Source organism: Symphodus melops (assembly GCF_947650265.1).
Source record: "Symphodus melops genome assembly, chromosome: 7".
NCBI classification, from domain to species: Eukaryota; Metazoa; Chordata; class Actinopteri; order Labriformes; family Labridae; genus Symphodus; species Symphodus melops.
Genome location: NC_136697.1, coordinates 22810781 through 22831335, shown reverse-complemented (window position 1 = coordinate 22831335; position 20555 = coordinate 22810781). Strand labels below are relative to the sequence as shown.

The following is a 20555-nucleotide window of genomic DNA, read 5'->3' as shown; positions in this document are numbered from 1 at the left end:
GAATGATGGAAGTATCGCATATCCACAAAACATTTCGAATTGAGGCACTGGATGAATTATTTACTGCGCTGTACTGTAACTGTGTTTCTAAAGGTAACAGTTCAGCTCCCTGTCAGAGGGGAGCTAACTTCTCTGCACCAGTATGTTTTGATTAAAAAGCTGTTGAGTGTCCACTGTCTGTTCAGCTAGTCCAATAACTCAACTCACTGTCACGATAAACCTGGGGACTGTTCAGCATCAAATAATAATAACATGATAATATCATGTTGACCTCGAGGTCTCATCACTAAACCCTCAGCTTGTGTCAGATACAGTTTACGGATAACTTTCTCCCTCTTGTATCAGCCTGAGTGCAACAGAGGAGGGGTACGTTTACCAGCTCAACACAGTAACTGATAGTACGTATTTTTATGGATTGCTTCATGTTGATACATTTGTGGATTGATCTTTTAATTGTGTCAACCATGTGAGAGTAATTCTTTTAGGTTTGTGAAGCTGTAATACATACATGTGGAAGAGATCTCATTACAGCAGCCGAGTTATAATTCATCCAGCGCCAACTGTCTGTTGTTGTCTGAGAGGTTTTGCTTAACATACATGTTTGACATTTGAGTCAAGGAGATGTGTTCTTCATGCCTTATACAGAGTCAAGTATCTGTGGGCTGTCTTTCTAGCAGAATATAAGGAGCACTGTGAAGAAGAATACTTGGGTCCAGTGACTGCAGAGTCCAGGTCCAGCATGCCAGTGACTGCGAGGTTCTGGTCATCAAACATGTTGTCAATCATTGTGAAGTCTTGGTCAAGCATGTTGGAACACTGGTCTGTGATGATTATGTAGTTATGTTGTTTGACCATGGCTAAATAAATCGAAGATGATCCACACGATTTGACGACACAGAAATAGAAACCCCCACCTTACAGTGACTAATGAACATGATACTCAAAGCCCTCTGCTTGCGTCTGACACCCTGCTCTATCTCACCCATAGCCAGTCGTTTCTCCATCCATGATAGCAGGTCTTTAATGTACTTGGACCAGGCCTTAGCATAGAGGAGAGCCGACTCCACCCCGCCGTCATTCTTCAGCAGGGTCAGGTCCACTTCTTCCTCCCGTGACAACGGCACCTCGGGGCCTGGAGAGTCAGTGGAGGACGATGCATATCAAACAGAGTGAATCACAACATACGGTTTCAACAGAGCAGCCAGGTGTTGGATTGCAGTGTCTCAGTGCTACTATCCCAGCAGACGTGTGTGGGAGGTGAGAGAACAGAAAACACACACATTAGAAGGTTAAAGTGGACAGCGTGGGAGGATATGAAGGTGTTGGGCATCTTCTAAAATAGTCCCAACAGCAATATTTGCTTTTTTTTTTTTTTTAACTGGCTCCACTGTGGGGCACCTCTCCCAGCCATCCTCCATCTGATTCAACTCAAACCGCATGTGTTTCCTATCGCATACGAAACTACTCCTAAACAGGCAAGGAATGTCAGACATGCGGATAGAGAAGAGGAAAACGAGCAGCTTGTATGAAAAAAAGCAGCAAGAAATAACAGGGGTGGAAGCAGAGGTTTAAGGCGGGGTCTACCTCAGGCATTCAAGAGTCCAAAGCCTAAATCACTCAGCTAAGTGACGAGCTGACACGACGCCTGGGAGCCCTTGGCAACCAATACATGCTTTGTAAAGCAGCCATTAATAGCTATTACATTTCAGGATTCATTTATTTGACGCACACAGTGCTCAGAGGCAAGCGAGGGTCTGTGAGAAACACTTACCCACAAGGTCACTTTTCTCTGAGACGTATCCCTCAGGACCCACAGAGAGGTTGTCAAAAGACTGTGAAAAAGACATTTCAGATTACAAGGAGCGAGTAGCAGACATACAATCAACGTTAGACATCAGAGGCAGCTGGGGTTTTAACACCCCAATTAAGAACAGAAAGCAAGTCTTTGAGGATTTTTTTTTTATTTTATTTTTTTTAAAGGAGGCGTGGTCAAATTACAGCTTTGAGGGAAGCCTTTTAAAATAAAAGTGTCACGTTTGGAAAATCAGGTTTTGAGGAAAATAAAAAGAGCTCGTCTGAAATGGTGACGGGAAAAGAAAAGGGCTCACCCTGCTTCTCCTGGTCTGGGGGACCCCCAACCCTGAGCCATTGTCCACATCTCCCATAAGGAAGTCAGAAACTCTGAGGGGTGGTGAAGATGAATGTTAGAAAGTACAGTTGACATGGTCTCAAATAAAAACATGTGGAATAAATAAAGGCTTTTAAAAAAACCAAACAGATCTACAACCCAAATCTGTGATAAACATAAAGACAAAAGACTTTTCTGTTACGCCCAAAAGTCATAAGAATGTAGTGGTGTTGAAAAGGTGCACATTGTACTCACACATTGCCGAATGTGAATGCCAAAGTGTCGATGGATGTGTGTATCTCGCTAAATATAGCAGTTGTGTTTTCTGGGTCCACTTCCTTGAAGTTAACGCCTGTAGAGAGAGAGAGAGAGAGAGAGAGAGAGAGAGAGAGAGAGAGAGAGAGAGAGAGAGAGAGAGAAACAAAGAAAGTTCAGTGGAAAGGATTGTTTTGTTTTTTCAACTTCTGTGGAGCATCCTTCAGCAACAGTCTGTTAATAGACAGGTCTGTAAGTGGCTGGGTGTTCGGAAGCACGAGCATGCTAAGGACAAGGACGATCAGTTCAAACCGATTTAAGCTAATCAAAGGGAATCAAGATTCAATCCATTCAATTTGCCACAAAAAGCTTTCCTTTCTTTTTTTCTGCAAGCAGTACATAAAGAGACTATAGCTAACTGTTTAGCCGCCGTGGAGCGGTTCATCACCTCTGAAAGCGCTGGAGCTGTCACAGGTAAGTGTTGACAGGTAAATCCACTGAGCTGTGACGAGAGCTCAGGAGTTTTACAGAGCTTCAAATCCACAACTGTCGAAGAAGTCAAAGGAAATAACATTCACGGTCCCAAACATCTTCTCCCGCAGAGCTTTGAGGATCTTCACGGGGGGGAGATGTTCAAGAGATATTCCGAAAAAGTCCAACATTTCCCCTCCCGTGTTCCCCATGTGTTATAATCCACTGTGCCATCCTCCATATTGATCATGCACAGAAGAGACAATGGATTGTCCACATGATCTATTTTTGAGCGAGTCAGACAATCACTGCTTGTGATCCCTGAAGGTTGTCAAAGGTTTACGGATGTTTGAGGACGCGTGCACAGAGCTCTTCTTGTCAGGAAACGGTTTACTCAGCAAGAAGAGCTTTGCAGAGAGAAATCAGAGGAACCGAACACACAGGCAGTGAAACCCGACTAAGCTGAATACTTCCTGTCTGCCTGCCACAGGAAACACTCACGCAGCTTGAGTTCAGCAACATGTTACACTATTGACGACCATGACAACACTTACCTTTTCTCTCCCTAACCTAGCATTGTTGTCTAGTTCACCAAGGACCAGAGAACCTCAACAATGTGAATCCGCCGCTGAGGGGAAAAAAAAAGAAGGAGCTCCAGTTTCTTTTGTGCTTCCATTTTCTCTTCATAAGAGCAAATTTGACCCATGTCAAAGGTGCTTCAATCGTATTAAATTCCCAACCAAAGATGATGCAAAGACCCCGGGTCATGGCATCCTGTGTTGGGGAGGCATGCGCGGCGTTCCAGGGGAAACTCGAGGAGGAGAGGAGAGGCAGCGGCGCGAGCCTCCCTGCAGTGCGCCTCCCTGGCCCTGAATGCTCGCGTACAACTCCGCGCTGACTTCTTCCTCAGGACATCCTGTGGCTCTCATAACAATGATTCCAGAGTTCGGCCCCGCTTGTCACGATTGAAATATGTTAACTGCATCATTCAAGTACAGGGGCCATTGTTTTCTCACGGTCGGGCCGTGACTGGGACAATAAGCTTGTGAAAAATGTCTTTAGTGAGCTAAGCATGTCTGATATTCTTCTAGTAATACCTTCTTAAGAGGCTATTCTGAAAGTTAACTGAATTATAATAGGTTTATTGGGAGGCTAACACAAAAGCTACAGTATGGAATAAGAAGAAGGAGTAAGTTATCAAAGAATGAGCGCCATGATTATCCAAGATAAATGTGGATCAACGAAGGGTTTATCTGTATAGCACTCAAAACATTCCTCTGACATGCAAGATCCACTGCAGGGGCGAATACACTCCGAATCATCAGAGACAAAGGAGGACAGAGGACAGGGAGAGAATGTCAATAAATTGACACTTTCATTGCAGAGCTCTGCAGTTTTTTTTCTTCGAAGGATAGGGGGGGGGGGAATGTAAAAAATGTGAAAAGAAACCTGGAGTCGATGAGGGTCTGTGAAAAGACGACATGTGCGATGCGCAGATGTTGTTGACATTACAACGACAGTCGTCTCTGCGCGGCGTGAAAGCTGTCACGAAGCACGGAGGAGCGGAGCTGAACATGTCACTTAAGTTTTCAGGTTAATTGAAAACTGCCGACACTGTCAAATAAGTAAAAGCAACAGTAAGAGAATGTTTGGAGTGAATAGCAAACTGCAGCTTACAGGAATCTGAAACTGGTTAGGCAACCATGTGTTTGGAGAGGAAGGGAGCAGGGTGCCCCCCCTCCTCCCCCCTCCCCCCCTCCTGTAAACTCTGGCAGCTTTCCAAATGCCCCAGGTGTCATGACTAAGCATCAAAGCACAATGTGAGCGAGGAAACGACAGTGGTGAAGACACAGAGGAGCACGAGGCCTGTTATCTTCCAAACCTTTGAGGGCTCATCGTCTGTGACGTCTCACTGTATCACCGCTGTGCACTCGCCCTCCTGCTCCCTCACTCTGTCTGGATTGTGTTTCCTACCGGCCGCTTGGGACCGTCCAGCCAATGGTGTGCGGTGATGTAGGCACCCCCTTGTGGACAGGCACATTTCCAAGTTTCCACTTGTCAACAGATCTGTTACAACTTTATTGACAGCAGGTCTGAGTGACACAGCTTTTCTTATTTAAAAAAAAAAAAAAAAAAGGATCAATGGCTGCCGAGCGCTGCTGCACAGGCACAACGTCATTTCAATGAATCAGGGTTTTAATGCTATTTACAGTAAAATACATGTGTGTGTGTTTAAATCAGGGGATACACAGGTCCATGTGTTTCTCTGATGTTCCAGGTGTAGCTCAAGAAAACTCAAATCTGCCAAGAAATAATGTCTCAATGTCGTTAGAGTTTATTGAAGTGAACGGAATATGTGTGTACGGTAATCTATCAAAGGAAATTGAAAAGTGTTGCCTTTTTATATGGAAGGGTTTTTTTCTGATATTTGAGTGGCAGATGTTTCAACTATATGGAAGTTATTACTATCAAAGAAATAATGACGTGCAACAGTTATGTTATGTTCATCATTTCACTTTTAACGGGCAGTGTGCAAAAGGCCTTTCTGCCTGAATGTGACAAACACTTGTGTCGTGTATGTGCCCAAACTGAGTTCTACCTGATATGAGAAGGTCACACACTAATCTGATGAAGACAGTGAAAGGCTGTTTAATGTGAGTCACCGGTGAAACACAGCCTGATGTAGGCTGATATATGAAGCCTGCTTTGTAAATGTGTGTAAACAAAGCAACCTTCAGTTATTAGTCACAGTGTCTTTTTTTTTCTTCTTCCCATCAAGTAACGTGCCATGTGGTCTATTGAGTCTCAGCAAATTCCAGTCTATCTTTTTTTTTCAGATCTAACACTGGATCTCTTTTGTTCCCTTTTTGCATTCTAAACATTTTCAGAGCACCACTCGACATCTTTCAGACGCAGACTCACATTCTTCCAGAGGAGATCACAACTCAGGACTTTGAGATAAGGCAGGTCACACCTCACAGCGTGGAGAACAGAAGGGAGAAACAAACGTGGATGTGCCTGACTGACAGGCAGCCGGCCAAAAGGGGGGGAGGGAAGGGGGGGGGGGGGGGGGGGGGGGGGGGGGGCGACTCTGCGGTGACTGAAATATGGAATGCAAATTACAGCCGTGTTTCCATGGTGCAGATTCTTGTGTGCAAGTCAAGTGAAGAAATACCATCGCAGTGGATCACATTTCGAACAGATGGAACTCCTGAGTTGAGATTCTTTTTGTTTGTATTCGTAAGAAAAAGAGAAATGGATCAGTTGCATGAAGGAATAATAACTTCTCATACTGTGATCTTTTAGAAACAAATCTCTACGCCAATGCTAACCAAGCAGAGAGCTATGAAATCTTCCCGCAGGGCATTTCCCACACTGCTTTGAAAGACTGACGTAGACCTTTAGCCTGACACAGTAATGCAACAATAAGATTTCATGCCAAGATACTGCGAGCATCATCAGGGCGCCTGTGTGTGTGTGTGTGTGTGTGTGTGTGTCTCACCTGCACGTCTGTGAGCATTCATGCATGCCGGTGAGCAACTACTGACCTTTGACTTTGGCGATGACCGTTCCAGCCGCTCCCAGAATGTCCACGGAGTTGAGCGTCGGGTGTTTGCCGATGACGGCCTTGAGGATGCGGAGTAACTCGGCCAAACGCTCCTGCACCGCCGCCTGAAGACCTTCGAGATTCTCTGCAGGACAATAGAAGAGGGACGACATAGTTGAGCTTCATTTAAGCAGAAATCCGGCGTCAATGCACAGGATGCAATCACAGTGTTTCATCTCGTAGTCAGAGTTACTGTCATCACAGGACGGTCTGAGTCACAGGTAAAGTGCTGTTATATTAAATTCCTGGCATTCCTTTTCTCTTTGCTGTACAGATGTCTTGAAAGCTCGTCATCTTCAACTCTTGAATCTCTGATGTCATCTTGTCTGATTCATCTCCAGACAATTTGGTTATGTTTGTAAAAGGTCGCTGCGGCTGAGCGACAGTGACTAGCTGGAGTGTTGCAGCATACGACCAGAGTGATGAAACTTTCTGCGCTGCTTCCACCAAAGCGCACGGTGACACCCTGCACACCGGAAGAGGCCTGAATCACTGACAACAGCTCGTACTGTCTCAGTCACGGTTCGAACATTCCCAGACAGGTGACGATGAAAAATACAGAAAAGATGGCATGCTGTAACGCTTTCAGGGCTTTTCTGGTAACAAGTGAGGCCGTTCAAACCCTGTACTTAAGAAGGGGGGGGGGGGGGGTTATCAGTGCAACAGCTTGTGTGTTCTTTAACCCTTTATAGGGAAACTGACTATTTTTGGTAATTTCCGCAAACATTACATATGGCCGCCCTTCTGCACCTCAGTAAGGTCGAGGAGCATGTGATCCTCACTCAGCCAATCAGAAGAGATCCCCCTACGTCACTGATCCTGCTATTGTGGCTATTTGAACAAAACTTGGTCAAGGTTTATTATAATTACAGTTTTTGAAAAATGTTAGAACAGAAATAAAGTTGTGTCATGTCCCTGAATAACACTATGAGTGTAAAGTATTTCATTGAGTGACCTGTAAATGAGTTATGGTGCGCTGTGGAGTTTTGGTAGAGAAATGTGAAAGTTGGAGAAATGTACAGATTTTGTTAGATGTTCAGAACTCAGAGGAAAAGGTGATCCTTTGAACACCTGTGTGATCAGATGAGAGGCCCAAAGCAGTGACACTGTAACTCTCCTGCTAGCTTTTTTAGCTCCATACAGTGTCCAAGGAGCTGATGTGTCTTTGAGTAAAGTTTGTGTATTTAGTTCAGAAAATAGAGTGCAGACATTTCTTCGCTTCTCCGACTTTCAAATTTCACGAGCGAATCTACCCAGCAGCACCTGCTAACACTGCACAAGGACGCTCCTCATAAGTAACAATGATTATCAGACACTTGAGAGGAGAGTAAAGAGGCGCATATGGAAGCTGTTACTCAGGAATAATTCTCTGACTGCAGTCACTGGCAGATAGTGTGATCCCTGCACAGCAGGGAGATCTGGAGGTTTCAGATGAAGATACATGCGGAGGAGAAGAACGTTCATAACGCATTCCCATGAAATTCCTCGCCTCGTTTTACCTCCACGACACATTCAGCTAATCCATGAGAGGCACCACTTTCCTCTACAGCCAGTCAGAGCCGGACGGGAAGTACAATCGTGTGTTAAAACGATACGATCTCTGATCTTTTAATCATCAGTCGTATGTAAGAAAGTACAGATCATATTTTTAGATCCAAGTTTCTAATTGTATATCCGTTCCAAATATGTTATTGGTCCGTAAAAAAGACAAAATCGATCCAACCCCAGCAGATGGAAGTCATACAGAAGAGACTTCAGCTACGACAGACCCTTCTATCCCACATCACAGAGTGTGTTACAAGCAACCTGAACAGAAACACAGACGAAGTCGGTGGAGGCTCTGAAAAGTCGGCACCAGACAACAGATGAGTTCATGTCTAAGTCAGTGTTGTGGAAGAAGCTGGGAGACTGATAGCTCATCTGGTTTCCATCAAGGCCACCGCAGCAGGCTGAGACGAGAGACTGATTTTATTGGAGCGTTCACAGGACGTACAGAGGGGTGTGAAAATCAGAGACTAAGTGTGTGTGTTACGCCTCCGAGTCTTCTTGTAGTCAAACACACACTCGCTCGGATACGATTGGCTGATGGGAAAACGTAGCAGAAGATCTACATAATCCGCCACTGAGACATAAGCCCCGGCCATCTGTGATGGTATTTGAAGAGCGACAGGAAAGAAGAGGCATTCATAATAAAGATGCTGGACAGAAACATTTTTTTTTTCAGCAGCTTACTATGGAACAAATGACAGAAAAGACAAAACCAAGGGGGAAAAGTTAAAACAAGAAGAGCCATTTTGGGGTTTTTAGAAGCCAAACATTTCTTGTCCAATGTCCTGCAGAGAAGCCGGACTTACCTGCTTCTCTGCCCCAAAGGCAAAGAAGTGCCTGACCCCCCAAGACCCCACTTTGAAGGCCCCCCCCCCTCCCCTGCTGACACCGACAACACAAAGGGCCTTCATTAAGCCCCCCCCCCTCTTCCCTTTAAGCATCCCTCTCAGATGTGGTGATCAGGGCGCTTATGGTTAGCGCAGTGGCGTTTGAAGATGTTCTCATCAAAGACCTGCGGTTTTACTTTCAACATGAAGGGGGCAGAGCACCTGAGAATGTTCCCCTTAGCGTGACTAAAGGTGCTGCTGTGGAAGCACCGCGGTTAAACATCGGATAAATCAACCGTTCTCCATTCCTGAGAAGAACAGACATTGAATTGGACTTGTGCGTTCTGAGAAATGAAAGGGCCAGCCATTGTCAGGAACTATCAATAACGCCGATGACGGGGCGTCAGGGACAGAGAGATGTCCTGAGCTGATCCGCTGGATTGGAACCGACGCCGCGGGCAGTTTGGAATGGATTGGTATTGGCTGTGTCCCCTGTTTACTGTCAGCTACTGCCAGCTGTCAAAGATGCTCCATTGTCCAGAGTTATAACACTGTAACGGAGTGGCAAAAAACCCAAATAAATAGCAGCCAGTGGGTTCAATTAATGATAAACAGTCTGACAAGCGACCTTCAGTGAACAAAGAACATGTCGTTCCTAATGAGAGCAGAGCTGACATTAACTATCAGGCATAAACTGGAGCAACATTTAGCTACACTTACGCGTCCTTTTTAATGCTGAGCTGTCAAACACTGAACTTGTTTTTCGAGCTGTAGCTTTCATGTCGGCCTGCTTTGGTCTAATCGTGCTCTGTGTCGCCGCCAAATGAAGGAACATTTGAAATGGATCAAAACATTTGAAAATCACTGAATTAAAATCGAGGTCTAAGGGGACAAAATTTAGGACACACAAATGAGCCGCCTGACTAATTTCTTAAGGATTCAAATATTCACTTCCTCACCCGCCACATTGTGCGGGTACAAAACTCAACATAGTCAGCGTGCAATTAGGCTACTTAGATCATTGTTAATTCTTCACCCAGATTGAAAAAGAATACAAACAAAAGAATTGTATTTAGCGATCACCAACGGGAATAAAGTTATCAAAACAAGGTCAGATTTAATGTGACAGCTCATACTGACCACCACCATTGTTTGCCCTTTGAATTGCATGACAGGATCCGTGCTCAGAGAAAGCTGGTGAAAATCTGTCACAACAATGGCATCAAAAAGGGCACTTGAAAAGTGCGGCCAGTTGTGTGTGAGTGTGTGTGTGTGAGTGTGTGTGTGTGTGTGTGTGTGTGTGGGGGGGGGGGGGCCCATGCCATTGTTTTGGTAGCGATAACAGCGCTGAGGCTCAGAGATGGACCACATTGTTTCAAAGAAGGCCCCCCTGCAAACACCGACGCAGTGGTGGGACGAGCAGGAGACCCAGCCACGCTTCACGCTCGGTCTGCTTCATTTGTTTTCCAACAGATCAAGACCTCCATGTTTTTTTTTACGAGGATAAAACGTTTCACTGTGAAACGTAGAGTCAGATTTTTAAAAGTCTGACGCTGCTACATAATGATCTGATATCATTCAAACAAATAGTGGAGTAATCTTACAAATGCAACATTATGCACTATGACAACATTCTTGAGAGAAGGAGTACAAAAAAACCCCTCTGAGATCAGCTTCTTCTTCTTCTGGTTTCTTTACAGCGCAGTGACTGTTAGCTGCTTTTTAGAGGATTTTCAAAAAAGACATTTGAGGACGTCATATGAAGCTCTGGGATTTACTGATGCCAACATATTCATCATTAACTGATCTAGAAATGAATAAATAAAAAACAATTCTCATTCAGCCCTGAAACATAAAGGTCAGTTCATCAGCAGTGAAAATAATCCAATGGATTAATCATGTATATTCTTTCAATAATATGGATCTCGTAAAATCTAGTAATACTGATGAAACTTCTCAAACTGCTTGTCCTGAATCTTCCCCTCCAACGCCATCCATCTCAGTTTTTGCTACAATATTGACTCAAATTTAACACAACACAGCAGCTCAAACATTTGCCTTTTAAATGAATGTCTCCCCTTATATAACTGTGTATGTGTGTGCGTGTGCGTGTGTGTGTGTGTGTGGGGGGGGGGGGGGATGTCCCATTGTGTCTAACAAAGCTCATTGTGTGCCTGGTGCAGAGAATGACCAATCTAATCCAGATCTTCAGGTGGCCTGACAGAGGTTACGGCCCCTTCTCCCCCCACCAGATAACAACAGGCAATCAACCGGCCTGTCTGGACACGCGATCAGCTCCACATGAAACAAGCCTCTGCAGCTCTGGTGACACACTGCTGCTTGGGAAACAGCCGCCGGGCTTTTAGTGAGGGGGCCACAGAGGCTATGTTTCTCCTTCACGATCCTTCCTGCTCTTCTCTCCAAAGAGGGAGGGGGGGTGTGTGATGGATTTACACCCCCACAGCAGATTATATGACATTTTTCATGTACATCTTTCTGCCCTCATTCCAGGATGCTGACTGTAGTGACACAGTCATTATCCCAAAATGCCCCCCCTCCCCCTTCCAAATTGAAACAGCCGCTTTGTTCCACCTGCACTAATAGGCTACGCTCAGATTATCTGCAAGTCTCTCCAATCCCAAACCACGAGCCCACAAGACATTAAACACTCACTGTTACAGACTGGGCCTGCGTTGCTGAGCTGCTCGCAACCTGAACTGCAACAGGTGGAATTGTTTGGTCAGGATTCCACAAACACTAATCTCCCCAACACACACACACACACACCACCTCCCTGTCCAAACAAACAGGACATTGGAGGGTGCCTCTCCGTCGATCCCATGCCTTGTTTGGAGACAGAGCTGGCCCCAGACATCACACAGACAGTAAACAGCAGGCACTCCATAAACAGCTACCTGCTCTCAGCCTATCAGTGAAGAGCACTCTGTGAGGTCCGGGCTTCACAGTCACGCTAATTCTTTGACACTTCGTTACATGTTGGTGGTGGTGGTGGTGGGGGGGTAGAGCTGTAGAGCAGGTGAACAACAAGACCGCATTCCTGCATCGACAATCAGTGTGTCACCGTGTGTCAGGGAGGTGACGCAGGGCGGTGAAAGGAAACCTCGAAAACACATGAAGCGCTGCTTAAAGACACAACACCAGTCTGAAAGCATCAGGGGGATGAGGGATCGACTTTGGGGGTGTTTTGTTTCCTCTTTTCTGAACTTGTTTGGTTTGTTCACTGATCAAGATTGTGTGTTCTTTAATCGTTTAATAATCCTGCACGCTGTATAGGACCTGCATACCAAAATGATCCCTCCGCATGTACAGATCCATAAGAGACTCGCTTTGCACAATTTGTAATGTTCAACACATTCTTTTAATCCATGTTATGGCTGGAGCTCTCTTTATTTGCACTGTATTTACACGTGCAGCTTTTTCCCCTCTCCACACGCTTGTGTACACAGCGCCGTCGACTCTCGCACTTTATTTGTTCAGCTTGGTTTTTAAGCCTTTTTGTGTAAGCACAGAGAAAACTAGAACAATAACAACGTCAGATTCCTCCTATGTGTACCTGCACTTGCCAATAAACATGGATTTGGGTTATTGATTTGGTTTTACAACGCTGCTTGATAAATGATGTGTGATTGTAGGAGGGTGGACAAAACAGAGACTTTGGCAGTGCGTCGTCATCCCGACTCGTCCGACACAACCGTTGTGTCGTTATTCTTATTTTAATCAAACGTTAAATATGACACCCGAAGCCTTTTGTGAACGTCCGTGAGACACATGTGAAGTGCATTTACCAAAGTGGAGGAAGACGGCGGGATGATGTCACACAGCAGTGATTATGTGTGATAAGAGGTGAATTAAAAAAGGAGTTGATTGACAGGTTGGGGGGCGTGATGTCACGGTAAACCCGCCTCGGCTCCAGCTCTCAGCTCGTCGTTACGTTGACTGAAGGTTAGGCTGAGTTCCAAGCATGTGAAAGCCCCTCTGCTGCAAAAGATGGCCGACGTCACTGCAGGCTTCGCCCGGTAATATTTACAATCTACGGTTGCAGCCGAGACACCGTGACAAACTCGCACATCATGAAGGTAGAGAAAGAAGAGTACCGGTAATTTTATTTTATTTATTTTTTTCAGCTGCATGAACCAGATGATGGCACTGGATGAGAAATAAAAATTCAACCCATCATTTCTGTTCTGTCATGATGTCAAGCTACCAGGGAGCCTGAACGTCTGTTGTTAACAACTTTTAATCCATTCATACCTGGACGTGCCTCACCTTAAAAAGAACACAATTTCCCTCTGAATCAGCGACGCTGCAGGAGCGTGTACTTGGGTTTGTTGTTGTTGTCTTAAAGAGGAAGGACGATGAGACAGGTACAATTGTGTTTTTGTCGTGTCTTGTACATTGATGCAGACTAAACCTAACACTAACTGCTTTTGGTCTTCTAGAAGAGCGAATAAGAGTCCCACTCACAGAGCCAGCAGCCTCTTCTCCCCGAGCACGCCTCATCCACAGCTGTACTTTTTTTTTTTTTTTGCCCCATCGCCAGAAGTCACGCCCCTGCTAGCAGGAGCTCCGCTGGCCAAGCCACCGCTCGCCATGACCAATCTACTGCACAAACATCCACAGCCCATAACCATAAATCCCACCCCAGGAAACACAGCCCGACCACAAGCTCGCACAAAAACATCCTTCAGCATCACCAGGGGAAAGTTACAGCCCAGCAAATCTCTCTTTTCTTCCCCCCCCCCTCCCCAAAGAGCAGCCGGCCATTAATCCATTATGTGCTCCGATGTAGCTTTTTTTTCCTCCCGATTGAAGTCACCACCCGCAAGTGGCCACTTGAGCTGGCACAGGGGCACTCGAGTGTGAAAGGGAGATATTTGTGGTCATTATTGCTGGATGTGTTCTCTCCAGTGATTGTGGCTTTTACGGCCGGTAAACAGAGTTTGAAACTGGGTGCTTTTTAAAAAGCAGGTCTCCTTTCATTCTTCTGGGGGAAAAAAAAATAAAAAAGTCAAGAAATGTACAGCAGGATATTCGATAATAAAACTAATCACCCCTCCAAACGAAGCATTTCAAATGACTGTACTAAGGCAGTTTGAAACGAGTTGAGCAAAAATGAAAACCAGCCCATAAATAAACAGTCTGAGAGCAAAAGGCAAACACGTTCCCGAAAAGCAAAACGTTTTTGGAAAGTATCGTCATATACTGCTTTCAAAAGAAAAAGGAAGAAAAAAAAGTCAGTCCTCCTGACAAACAAGGCAGAAACAGAGTGGTACTGAGAAACACACAACAATGCTGTTTGACTGGACTGCAGCCAGATCTTATCAGAGTGTCACGATGACACCCGCAGATGAAAAGAAGCCACGGCTCACAGCGAGAAGAGGAGCACCCGTGAGTCAGCCGCTCTCATGTTCCCTCTTTGAAACACGTTCAATCCCACTTCTCACAAAGCTGCCTTCGCTGCATCAACAACATTTTCTGTAGCATAATGATGGCTGCATAATTTTATCTGAAGTAAAAAAAAAAGAAAGAAAGAAAGCTCCTTAGACATTCTGTCAGAAGTCTGCATCACCCTGAGGTGGAACAATAAACGAGCTGGTTTGGAACACACTCCTGTTCTTTACGACCTGAGCATAAAGAGGTCAAATCAAGCCTTTAGCCCAGAAATCTAAGAGGAAAAAGACTTTGAGACAGTGACCTGGTGGCTATCTGCTGTTCTTACAAAAAGACACTTTGAGTTAAAACCTCGTCCTGTTCAGCCCTCTTGGCCTCTACACTATCCATAGCTTGCACCGCACATTTCCCAACACACATTCCTAAACTTTCTTTGGCTTGATAATGAAGGCAAACCACATTTTGTACTATTCATGTACAAAAAAAAAAGAGAAGAAAAAAAAAAAAAAGGTATGTTTTTCTGTTCCTGTGCAGTCCTCAGAAACAAAAGCAAAACGATGAAGAAATAGGACATGTGCAACGGCAACGTTTCGTAAAAAAAAACTAACTCGGTGAAAAAGAGTGGAGGCGACGGCTGCACAGCTTGTGATTCTTCCTGCAGTCCATCAACATGTAGGATGACTTTAAACACACTCGAGGACTGTCAGGGAGATATTTCACTCAGACTCCACAGTAATAGGTATTTTTGTTTTATTCTCTCGGACTCCAAACTTGAACGATCGACATTGTTGTTGTTGTTTTTTATAAACCTTTTAGACAAATTCAGAAATTATTTTTAGAACCAGATTTCAAAGCCAATTTGCCTTACACCTAACATGAGCCTATTGGAGGCACTATAGCTACAAGTGAACATTTGTTCTACAGGAATGCAGAGTATGCAGGAGAGCGGGGGGATGGGAGGGGGACAGAACTCCACGCGACTCCTTTTTCATACCCATTTTAACCATTAACCAAAGCTGGCCTTTCTGAAAAATACTGAATGAGGAAACAATCTAGACTTCTTTTTTTTTTTTTTTCTACCATTCCCATTACACGCTTGTAGCGTTGCCATCAGGGGACTTTAAGCAGCTCGCTGTGTGACTTGAGTTATGACTGAGAGAAAGACATAATAAAGAGAAGGAAAGGTTTCGAGTAGAAGGTAAATCCCACAAGAATTTAAAGAGACATCTGATGCATCTCTTTATTATTGTGCTTTTATTCTCTCTTTTTTTTCACTGCTCACATTTGTTAAAGAAAACAAATCTATATTCATGACTACAAGAAGTAGTATTCATATCCAAAGCTGTTTTTGTTCTTTGGCCTCCTGTTTCCTTTAAAGGCAATAATAATGATTTATGGCGGGCAACCTGTTGACATAATGACATGTGAACAATTTGCCGTTTTTGGAAACGTTAAGGTTAAACAATCGGATTTTATTCTGAGTGCGATGCGGAGTGATGAGATGTGCGGCTCGGGGTCGGGGATGGGGACAGGGGTCACCTACTCAGTCAAAACTCATAAGCCGCACATTCTTCTCCTGGGTTACATTCTTTGACAGCCTATTGTTGGCCAACCACTATTGCAGCAGTGTGACAGAGGGCGCAGTTATGAGTGAAAGTGTAAATCCACACCACAGTCTGACCCTGGGGAGTCTCGAAGTGTGAAGCTGTGGCTGTGACACAGTAGGTCGAGTTGACTCCAGCTCACTGCCACTGATGGGACTCCCCCTGTGGGCTTTTTTATCAACCAAACACGCCTGCGGCGGGTGCCATCAGAAGAAAAATAAGCGTGGACCAAGCGCTCAACTCTGTGTGTTTTCTCTGGAGAAGGGCGGCGCTATGAGAAACCCACGCTGAGTCAAAGCCCTTCTCTCTGAAAAAACCAACACCAACCTGCCACATGGTAACAGGGTGCATGCCTTTCAGCTAAAAAAGCACAAGATCAGTTTCACGCTGCACTCCAGTGACAGAGTTTTCATAATATGAAAAGAATAACAGCAGAGCTGGCATGCCTGCTAACCTCCACCCTGCCTCCAGAAACGACCAGATGAAGAAACAGGACGTGTGCAACAGCTTCATCTTGCATAAAGAGTCTTTATCGGTGACACGTATCCAAACATCCTGTATCGTTCCAATACATTTTGGAGACCGGTATCTGTCAGGCTAAGTGAACCTAAAATCCAATTTGCACCAACAGCATTGTCAGTAGGGAAGTGTGAAGGTTTTTTTCCTGCTTATCTCAGTATATCAACATGATTTAGTGGAGTTCACATCTCTTTAATAACAAGCTTTAGTCGTTTCAGGATTTGCTGTGTGCTAAAAGGGCTTTATGGAAAAAAAACTGTTATTTCTACCAAGAATCAATTTTTGATTCTTTAAAAATGTTCTGATGAAATATTATTCGACTGAGAAGAGGCCACGTCTGTACATTCAATTCAAGTCACGTTTTTTTCTTTGCATTGAACCCCGTCACGCCTACCGTCGTGAATTTGCATCAAACCGCTTCCGCTCCAAATGCAGTCAAAATAGCATCCGTATTCCTCCACTGCCGGCTGATGCACTTTCAATACATACCTCGGAACCTTTTGCAAGCATTAGATTGTCATAGGACCAGTCGGAGATGGAACAGCATCCGTTTGATGTGCTATTTTTATGCAATAACTATTTTATGTGCCGTTTTCAAATAAACATTCTCAACTTCATTTTGCATCTACTTGAAAGCAGAAACACATGTAAAGAAAATGTTTTAATCCTTGGAAACAAATTCAGGCGTCAAAGGGTTAAAGATCCCTTTTAAATGGAGTCATTTTGCCTGATAGAACACATCCTGACTGTGATTAACAGTGCTGCTTGATCATTCAGTGCACTTTTGTCTAAACAGAAACAGTAAGTAGAGAACAGATCTGTCTGTTGCACTTTTCCACATTGCGTACTGTAAGCCCTCCGACCCCATTCAACAGATCACGAGTCACTGATTGAATCCAGTTTGCAGACATGAACCATGACACAAAGGACCTCAGTTCATGGAAACCTATTTGAAAGAGGGTTATGACTGTCCACTCACCATGAGGTGTAATGTCCTGAAGGACTGTGAGCCTGAACTGGAGGTCACGTGAAACCACTTACAAAAACATCCTCACATCAACCTTGAAAAGGTGAGAAAGAATGTGCGTCTACAGGAGGCAGCTCGCAGGATCGCTCCAGTGACACAAATCAGACTGATAACGAACAACACTCAACAAATAGGCCTCTGAAAAGACTCCCTCAAAAGTTAAGACAATCTCCTTAAAAGCATTAAAGAGTGTTTCTTTTTTCTTGATGCTGGCAGTCTCAGATCACTGTATACCTGTAAAGTTAAGACTGCCAACTAAACACATTGGATTTAAACTGTGACCATCTCTCACCAGTCTTTGTTTAGTACATGACTCAGTGTTTACTTTTGACTGGACAGCAAACCACATTATAGTAGAAGCATCTTGCATGACTTGTTTTACTAAATCGCTTGAGTCAGCAAGTCTGAGAGAAGAATAAAAGAAATAAACCACTTAATCCTAATGACAAATAGCTGAGTGACACTTTAAGGTCATTGTGGAGTGATTTCATCCCCACATGCAGAACTCGAGCCGTCTTCCAAACGTGAAAGACTCGGCGCGGCGCAGGCACAGAGCCTCACTCACAGAGGCCTCACTCCTCCAGCCAGAGGAATGACTAAACAACTCACTCCCATTACCATGTCTGCAGCTGTGTGTGTGTGTGTGTGTGTGTGTGTGTGTGTGTGTGTGTCTTTTGGAAGGACAGTAGTAATCATAGTAGTTGAGCAAGTAGCAGTCTCACAGTGTTACTTCTGGAGAGTGAAATTCTTCCAATGGGAAGATAGAAAAACACACCAAAAAGCTCGATCAGAGGTCGCTCATCACGAGCAGACAACAACGTGCTCAAAGGATGAGTTCAACATTTCAGTCTAAAGGAAAGGAAAAAGAAGAACTGTGATACATTACACTACTCCTTTGTCAGTGTGTGTTGTAATTAACACAGGAAAAAAAACTATACAGTAAACAAAAGGTACAGTAAGACTCAAATGCAGTGTGCACTCGTTAAACACTACGTGAGTGTCAGTGTGGGTGGAGTGTTTGTTTGTGTCTGCAAACAAGAGCAAAGCCATCCAAACCAAGAGAGAAAAGAAAGCCAGTAACCTGTGAGCGGCCTGGTGTCTGCGTGTGCTACTTTCTGTGGGTGTAGAGCTTCAGACGTTAGCTACACCCCCGAGCACTGAGGCAGTAAGTAATGACGCTGCTGTCACACTTTCAACTGACACTCCAGACGGGAGGCTTTAAGAATCAGAACCAGCTTTCTTGGCCAGGTGTGTTTAACACACGAGGAGTTTCACTTCAGACTGTGCTCTCTCTCTGTACAATGTAAACATTAAACTGCAGTGGTGAGTAGTGCGAAAGGATGATGAAGTAAACATGAGGTAGTTATCTTTCACAGTATTTAAAGATAACTACCTCGTGTTTACTTATACTGGGCTTCAGTTGTAACATCTCCACAGCACACATAGGATACCTTGACATTTAATCCTGCAATAGTACTACTGCGTTGTGTGAATGACTGTGACAGCACAGTAAAGAAAAGGTGTGTGATAAATAATGTACGATGTCAAGAATCATTCCTGTGGGAAACTTGGGAAACAGAGAAATGTCAATACGTTCCCTTCGTATCTACAGTGGAATTTGCTGGCAGATCATTTTAATCACAGCGTGTCAGTTCAAAGAGCGAGGGTTCCTTTTCCAGAGTAAGTGAGTGCAAACCCAGAGAAGAGATGCAGACAGATTGGAGACACAGTACATGTCCATAGACAGCAAAGATGTTTCAGATTTCTAAACAAAGATTTAAATCCTGTGGGAGTAGTCTTTTTAATGCAACACATCCTCCACCTTTCTCTGGGGAATGTTTAACGTCTGTCAATCTTGAAGATTTCAGGAATCCAGACTGAAGAGAAGTTGGTAAAAAAAGAGGACTTATTCAGAAAATAACTAATGTGTTGCACTGACAATGCAACACTGGTAAGTTAGATTGTCTTCCCACTCCAATGTAACTAAATGATGTTCGACTTCCCTGACCTCCACATTCCAGCTCGCTGCTCAAACTCACCTTTACGCTGGAAAGCCTCCTTGAGGTTGAGCAACACATCAGCAAACCACCGTACATCATTCACCAGCTGCATCACATACTCTGGGTCAACTCCCGGGGCCCCCACTGGGTGTGACGTTAGCCCCATGCTGCTCAGAGGATTTTGGTTTTTGGAGCCGCGTCCCATGTCCCAGGTCTTGGTGGATCCAGCCGACAAAGACCCCGTGTGGGGCTTGGAGAAGTGTCGAGGGACACTATGGGTATGCTTCGTCTCACCACCGACACCACCACCTCCACCACTGTGGCTGCTGCTCTTCCTCAGCATCCCAGCAGCTGCCACCGTTTACAGGTGGTGCAGTGGAAAAACTAGCTCCTGAAGTCACCACGCTGGCCTGCTCCCTGGATGGCTGAAACACACAGAGAGGATGGTGGGTAAAGGATGTGATATGTGTGATTGTGTGGGTGGTCTCTCTTCCAAACTCATAAATCCACACAGTTAAATCTAAACTGTTAAAGACATGTACTACATCTGTAATAACTACTCATTAAATAAATCCACCTAATCTACTGTTTACTCACGTCTTTCATTTTCATTTCCAGTTAGAAACTACATTTTGTCGGAGTCCTAAAGTCCTAAAGTTTGAGTTAACTCCAAAGTTTTGGAGCTCACAAAAACATATCTTACCCAATTGTTTTCCATAACATAAACACACTTTCTTCATTCGTTGTTATCTTTTGTTTCAGAATGAGTAAGTTGAGTTAAATGAAGTTTAATGACCACTTTTCACAGACTTTAACCATAAAGAGCTTTACAAAGACAACATACGGGAGGTGACATGAGTAATAATGAAGCAGTTAGAATGACAATAATAGAAATGTTAACAACAAGAACACGTAAAAAGAGAAAAAAAAAAAAAGTTAGAAAACGATTATATTGTTTACGTTACGTTGTGTTTACGTTACGTTGTGTTTACGTTACGTACGACTATCATGGAAACGTTAGCCAGTTAGTTTGTAAAATGACTCACACACAATTAAAATACAATTAAAAGACAAAGAGGCGTAAAATCGCTGGAGGCTAAAACACATTTCAAAAGTCATCGATAAGAAGTCCATGTAAACGTGTCTTTTTACGGACA

At 44.2% G+C, this 20555-nt stretch overlaps 1 protein-coding gene across 1 annotated transcript in view; it reads right to left on the bottom strand.

Moving 5' to 3' along the window:
• arhgap29b (Rho GTPase activating protein 29b) overlaps nt 1-20555 on the bottom strand; it is a 32917-nt gene that overhangs the window by 12062 nt on the left and 300 nt on the right. Inside the window, exons 2-7 of the mRNA XM_079348495.1 lie at nt 19438-19823; nt 6403-6546; nt 2384-2480; nt 2109-2181; nt 1772-1832; nt 983-1132 (exon numbers count right to left, since the gene is read on the bottom strand). Of these exons, the coding sequence (XP_079204621.1) occupies nt 983-1132; nt 1772-1832; nt 2109-2181; nt 2384-2480; nt 6403-6546; nt 19438-19741 (829 nt within the window). The 5' untranslated portion in view covers nt 19742-19823. The remainder of the gene's footprint in view (nt 1-982; nt 1133-1771; nt 1833-2108; nt 2182-2383; nt 2481-6402; nt 6547-19437; nt 19824-20555) is intronic.